This window comes from Anoplopoma fimbria, chromosome 16 (assembly GCF_027596085.1).
Source record: "Anoplopoma fimbria isolate UVic2021 breed Golden Eagle Sablefish chromosome 16, Afim_UVic_2022, whole genome shotgun sequence".
NCBI classification, from domain to species: Eukaryota; Metazoa; Chordata; class Actinopteri; order Perciformes; family Anoplopomatidae; genus Anoplopoma; species Anoplopoma fimbria.
In genome coordinates, this window is record NC_072464.1 from 9,754,734 (window position 1) to 9,761,705 (window position 6,972).

Consider the following 6,972-nt stretch of genomic DNA (forward strand, 5'->3'; position numbering starts at 1 on the left):
CCACCAATAAGCCAATAAACTCTGTTCTGGGCTATTTTTGTTTCATCTTTCTTTATTGAACAAGACATAGAATAATCAAAATAGTATCAAAGATTATAAAAGCTTCCAAAGCACCGTTCAGTGTGTGTAGACACCCGTTCATCTGTCGCTCAATTCACATTTGAATTTATACAGCCAAAGATTAAACAATTATGAGATCAACACACAAGTATATAACAAAAATGACAAGAGAAAAAAAAACGTCCTCATATAAATCAACATCTCTGCATCTAAATATAAAAAAAAAGGCAATAAGAAGGATAAAAGCTATACAGTAGGATATTTGTCAAGTGTGGGTGAATGACAGTTCATTGCATATAGGGGGCGTAAAAGAGCTAAAACTTATACTGAAGTGCGGGAATGAGTGGGGAAGATACTCTAAAAACAAGATTTAAAAAATGCCTTAACATGGTAATAGCATTTAAAGGGGCTGAGTTAAACCCATATTTACAGAACTGTGAGTTTGTAGAAGATATTAAAGTAGGAACCATCTTCCAAACTATAAAAATGCATAAATGCCAGCATTTAGGAAGAGTCAAGGTTTTGACAAAGTCTGTTTAACTCTTTGTTTTTGCTTTATATCTGAAGATCTGTCCGTCCCAGAATGCAGTGAGCAGCCGTCCAAAAGCAAGGCCATGGTTCTGACTGGATGGTTTGACGTCAAAGTGAGAGAGTGTTTCACCTTCAGATCATGAAGGAGTGAGTTTGTTTGTAGTGCTTGATCTGCAGAGAGCAAAGAGACATAAAATGAATCATTTCCTTTAATTAGCTAGGGACCCAGTGAACCAAACAGCCCGATAACGATCCCTCTGATCACTCACATTGCGGATGGGAGGAGGAGGAGGAGGGTTGTAGGACTTGCTGCTGAAAGACAAACAGAGGCGGTTCAGTCTGAGCTCATTACCAGCCAATAACACACAGCTACAGGCCAAAACAAGAATCAGACCGACAAGGAAAACCCTTACCTTTTTGTTTTGTTGTTTTCTGTTCAGAGAAACAACAAAGAAGAATAGTTAACATCAATGATCACTGTCACACTTGCCAAAGAAGTTGTTCGTGTGTTTCTTAATCTGTTGCCAGTGTTGGATAGTAATTAGTACATTTACTCAAGTCTGCATTAAGACTCTTGTTTCTGTCCACCTGACTAATGTAAGTCCAATATTCACTCCCTTGTAGCTCTCCGGAGGGAGTCTCTGTCTCGTTAGCAGCTAAATGCTCCACTACTCACCAGCCAATTTTGTCTGTCTGCTGTTTGGTGCTGAGCAGGTGTTTGTACAGTGAATTTAGAAGAGCTTGTTTTACTGAAAACAAGGCTGATAAGAGCAGGAAAACTATACCTAAACAGTAATGTTGTGGTCAAACCAAAACAACGAGAACCTAGAACATTCCCTAAAGCTTGAAACTGCACTGAGGGTTGATACTTATCTGTGAGTTTGACCATTTTTTTTTCATACTCTTTTTTTAAATACTCTTACTTGAGTACGATTTTGAATTTGAGACCTTTCTAATTCGCATTGAAGTATTTTATTTACATCTTGGTATTTATACTTGTTTTTACTTCAACTCAAGTAAATTATCTGAATACTTACAGTTTTTACCTGTATTTTATACTTTATAAATGCAAACACCTCTAATGTATAAGCAATCATTGTAAGACAGGAACGTACTGAAACCTCACACACTCATCCATATAGTCACACACACAGAGCAGCATCACACTACTCACTCTTGCAGCAGCCTCGGCGTCGGCAGACACACACACAGATGCAGCAGAGAAGGACGAGTGCCACAAAACCTGCAGCACCTGCTATCAAAATCGTCATATTCAAAGGATCTAGAAGGAGTGGAGAGAAAGGATTTCCTCAGTGTTTATGGAGTGGAGTGAAACATGTAAACTTCAAAGAGGAGTACATTCAAAACCACTCACATTCAACAACTTTGAGTTGTTGGGCCACACAGCTCTTGGGCGCTCCCACGCTGTTGGAGGACTCACAGCGGTACATCCCTGCGTCTGTCCTGGACACACTCTTAAACTTCTGCTCCAAACAAAGGCAAGATGAGAGGGCAAGAGCATAAGACATAACTTTGTTTATATACTCTTGGGTGCATTTAAGTGTCTGTGTAATTTAGTGTGTACTCACCAGTGTGCCCTTGTTCGTGTCCACGCTGTATGGAGTATCTGCCGTGGCCGTCAGAGCCCTGTTGTCTTTGTACCAGCGGTAGGTGGCAGGAGGCACGCTGAGTTTGTCCTTACAGAGAAGCTCCAGGCCTGAGCCCACAAACACAGAGCTCGGGACCTCGCAGGATGGGATGTGAGGAGGCACTAAGGAGGCGGGGAGGAAAAATAGTGGATGAATATGCAGTGAAATGACAAACAAGGGAATTTACGGAAATTTGTCACACTTGAACTTTATTGCCAATTTAAAGTATGAGTTAGCAAAAAGTCCTCCATCTCTGTATATTTAAATTTATGTTGTATTACCAATATTATTCATGATAATGTTTTTTTTCTTGAAAAGTCTTAAAACAGATTACAGAAGCTAAAGATGCTCTAACTTTAATATCACTGTGACTTTAAAGGCAGCATTTAATGTCCAACGTGCTTTCCTGGACAAAAACCAAGCAAATTACACAAGTTTACTGTTCATTTGTCTCACATAGGTACTCATACATTCACCCTAATATATGCATAAAACACATGCATGTTTCCCGTCCTACCGAGCACATTGAGGGTAACAGTGGCTTCCCCGAGGTTGACGTGGTCCTCGCTGGCTGTCACCTCGCAGCGATATTCCCCCGAGTCTTTCTGAGTAACAGAGTGTATCGTCAGCGTCGCTCCTTCCATCTTTGCCCGTGCTGCATAAGACCCTATAGTGGAATGAGATGGAGGATGGACAAAGCTTAACTACTGGCTTAAAAAAAGATAAATCAAAAGGTAATAATGAAAGGATGATGTGATGAAAGCAGCAAAATATCAGCCATTTCAGCTGAGGGAAATCAAAGGAATTTGTGCAGTAAAGGTCTTTACTCACCAGTAAATTTGTGATTAAAGTACACAAACGTCACCCCCTTTCCTTTCTTCTTCCACTCGATGCGAGGGTTCGGATCTTTCTCTGTCCTGAACTCACAGGCGAGCACAGCATCTGAGGACAAAAAGCACAGCAGTAAAATTACTTTTTGAATACAGTAGATATACTTTTGCTTGAATTTGCAGTTAACTTCCTGTAATCTGTTGCCTTTTTGTTACAAAAGTGTTGAGCATTAAGTATTATTGGATGTGTTCAGGTTTAAAGGGCAGGTCAAATGTATATTGAAGGCTGTTTTTGTTAAGTTCATATTTTTCCCCTTCTTTTTGTAGCATGAAATTAGTTATCTTCTGTTTCCCCTTTATCTTAGTTCGTTTTCCAAATTATTATTAAATGTATGTTGTATCTAGTATTCTTATTAAAGAAGATAAGAGTAATTTAAGTTTAATTATATAAATCTGTTTTCCACTGGTTTGTTTGTTAAGTTGACTGATTTGTTTTGGAATGACAAGCAAAAGAGAAAAGCAGACATCAAAGATAATATCTCACCCCATCTCAATTTTGCTGTCAAATTGTTCCTAAATGTGTCCATTATCATACTAATTATTAACACCATTCATTACTCCACTGCTACTCCCACTCATCTGATATTACAGTTCAGATACCTAAAACATAATGTCAACCTTTCTTGTGTTTTTTTATTACTATAATTTGGAATTTGAGGGCAAAATCCATTGGAAAACATGGTGAATTTGGTATAACAGGGTTTAAAGTTGCTCTTGTATTCAAGGCGAATCAGTAAAACATTAAAGATAAGACAAATGTTTAGAAAGACCAAAAGCTTTAAACACATTATACAATGTTGTTCTTTAGAGATGTAGTCATTTTGAAGGTTAATTAAATGATATTGCACAGTCTCACCTGTGTGCTCGTGGACCTCCACTTTGGGTTTACTGCTGCTTACTGTCACTGACAGGCAGACAGAACCTGCAGGGAAGAGAGGACAAACCAGTGGTTGTAAATTGTAAAATCGTTTTTACCATCTTTATTCTGCTCACACTATTGACTAGAAAAACAATTACATCTCGCTGTTGTACACAGGACAAAAAGTCCATGGGGATGAGTATCAGCCTGCACATACCAGTCATGGATTCATATACAAAACGTACATTAATAACCCACAATGCTGCATATCTACTCTCTTTATGTGTGGACACATACATGAACTCCGAGACACATGGTGTGTTTAACTCCATCCTGGCGGTACCAGGAGCGGTGGTGTGTAGGAATGCAGGTGATGGATGACTCTCTGACAAGCTGCTTTATCCCCAACTGATAACCTCTTCTGGTGAACTGTCCCTCCAGCACACACACACACACACACACACACACACACACACACACACACACACACACACACACACACACACACACACACACACACACACACACTGACAGAGCCTACATTACATTCCCCCACAAAAAATGCATAGAAGTATACAAACATGCTGTAAATGCCCAAAATCTTTAGAGTTCAGCGGCTATAGTCAGCTTGAATTCGTTGATGATGAATTTCTATGAAAGAAAGTTTCCACAGCAGCAAAAAATAAAATCAAAGTTTTACCAAAATATAGTTAAATACGAATAAATTTCAATTGATGTTATACAGTTTTTTGTGTTGTTTTGTTTTTGTGTATTACTGGTAAATTACTGGTGTGTGTGTGTGTGTGTGTGTGTGTGTGTGTGTGTGTGTGTGTGTGTGTGTGTGTGTGTGTGTGTGTGTGTGTGTGTGTGTGCATGGAAAGCATGCTTTTCTTTCGGAGACAAAGCAGCTCTTTGTGACAGTAACCTTACCCTCCCCAGCTGGCACAATAACACACACACCCAGATATCTGCACTACACTCTACACTGATTGAACCTTTAACCCTGACCCTCAGCCTAACCTAAACCTCATTTAACCGTTGAACTGAATTTTTGCCATGAACTGTTAACCAGTATGTTAGCAGAAAACACACATGCAATATATTCTAAAATACACTGCAAACATTAAATTTCTAGTTCATGTTAAAGACACGATGTCCATATTGTCATTGATGTTTTAAATAGAATAAATTTGAAATGTGAAATCATAATAAAATGCATTGATTACATGTATTAAAATCATTATAATCAGTTTAAATTCAGTATTACCAATCATAATACCATGCCATTAGCATTTACTGGACACTAAAAGAAAGAAAAAGAAAATACATTTGTTCACCAGCCTTGTCCTTACTGAGGATGTCTAAATCTGTTAATCTCTGTCAGGAAATTTGGTCCTCATGAGTAAATACAAGAAAGATCAAAACACACGTCAAAGCTGCAATTATCAACATAAAGCATGTTGTTTGGAAAGCAGTCTCTGCCCCTTAGAAATCCCACAGCGACTTCAAATGCATTTTTCCTGATAGCCAGTGGTTGTTTTCATCTCGGTCCAATCAAAGACAGGGTCAGTCAGCGGCTATCTTCAAACTGAAACGTTGGGATCTCGGACTCCTCCGCGGGGCCACGAGATGTGTTTCATCACCCTGTGGATCTCCAGTTTGATGTAAGGAGCCGGACATCAACCACCCCCTTTACATTGTCAACCTCTGATGCAGTCCCTGAACACAGCACAGCTCCTCCACTGAACATGCACAAACTAAATCTCACAAATGATGGATCAATAAAACATGACCAGAACAACAAACCAATCAGTCTGCTTCATGTTCAAATCACAAGGAGTCGTCACAATATAAATCTGGTATGATTGTACCATTTTCATATTAAGGGGATTTTCAAAGAGTATGGTACACCACAATATTGTATGTATGCTTTGCCTTTTTTAAATGGTGAACTGAGTCGTAATAAGAAATATTGCGGTGATGGTATTGCAGTTTTTTTTCTCCAAGAGCAGAGTATAAATACAACTGTAACACTGTTGATGGTCTTTTTTTTATGTAAGTGAAACATTAGGTTGATCCCCCCCTCCCCACACCAATCATTTGTGTACAGTCCCTTGTCTCCTTTGGTATAGGAATTACATTTTATTCGTTTTTTCAATGCAAACCCTACCATTTTGAGATGATAATCTGAGACAACACAGTTGTTTGTTATGTCATATGAGTATACTAATAAAAACACACCACAGACTGTGGAAATATAGACTAGCAGAAGCTCTTAAAACGTAACTGCTTACATTATAAATGATCAAACACATGTTGAACAACTTAAAGCACTTCTTCCTCTGAAAACTACTAGCAATATATATAAGCCTATTGCAGACTATTTTTATGTGATTAATAACTTGCTATGGTTTCATAAATTGTTAAATAAACCCAGAAGAAAAACTCACTTTGCATTAAAGTGATGAGAAGAGGCAGCGCCAATATCTTCATGGTGTTCATGTCTAGTCACGTTGAGTTCAGATCCGTAGTGAGGTCCGTTCAGTCTGGAGATGAGTTTTACTCCAAACTCTCAGCAGCTTCTTCAAGTTTCATCTGCAGCATGCGCGCATACTCGCTGATCCTGGACAACTGACGGGGGCGCGCACAGAGGGGAGAGAGCTGCTGCTGTCCTAAGAAGTTCAGGGAGACCACTGATGTCCCTGAACATCTGAGAATCCATGGGGGGGAATAAACGAGATCTCTTTAAATACTGCGAGAAGCTGGAGTTCTCTGACCGATGTGAGAGCGATTACCTGATTATCTTCAGTCCTGAATGCACGAACTAATAAAAATATATATTATATTATAATATATTACTTAAAGACACAAGTCTCCTAATGAACCAAACCAAAATAAATCTGGATGAAACTAGAATGACGGGACATGTTTTGCTTCCATAAAATCAAGCTTTTAAAAAAAATGAAAGCTTATCTAGGGATCT

The 6,972-nt window shown here is 38.8% G+C and overlaps 1 protein-coding gene across 1 annotated transcript; it reads right to left on the minus strand.

Moving 5' to 3' along the window:
* Positions 1–723: 723 nt before the first annotated feature.
* On the minus strand, positions 724–6,510 carry jam2b (junctional adhesion molecule 2b). The gene is made up of 10 exons (XM_054615775.1): positions 6,440–6,510; positions 3,987–4,052; positions 3,072–3,182; positions 2,758–2,907; positions 2,181–2,362; positions 1,967–2,075; positions 1,766–1,873; positions 1,005–1,023; positions 861–903; positions 724–762 (listed from the first exon to the last, which is right to left on the minus strand). Exons 1-10 carry the CDS (start codon positions 6,489–6,491, stop codon positions 724–726), a joined length of 879 nt encoding a protein of 292 aa, XP_054471750.1. The 5' UTR covers positions 6,492–6,510.
* Between the last annotated feature and the right edge of the window lie 462 nt (positions 6,511–6,972).

Coding starts and splice junctions, on each gene's coding strand:
- jam2b (XM_054615775.1), bottom strand. CDS start 6,491: ATGAACACCATGAAGATATTGGCGCTGCCTCTTCTCATCACTTTAATG. Junction 2,908..3,071: donor CTTTAATCACAAATTTACTG/GTGAGTAAAGAC, acceptor ATTCCACTATAG/GGTCTTATGCAGCACGGGCA. Junction 1,874..1,966: donor ACAACTCAAAGTTGTTGAAT/GTGAGTGGTTTT, acceptor CACTCCTTCTAG/ATCCTTTGAATATGACGATT.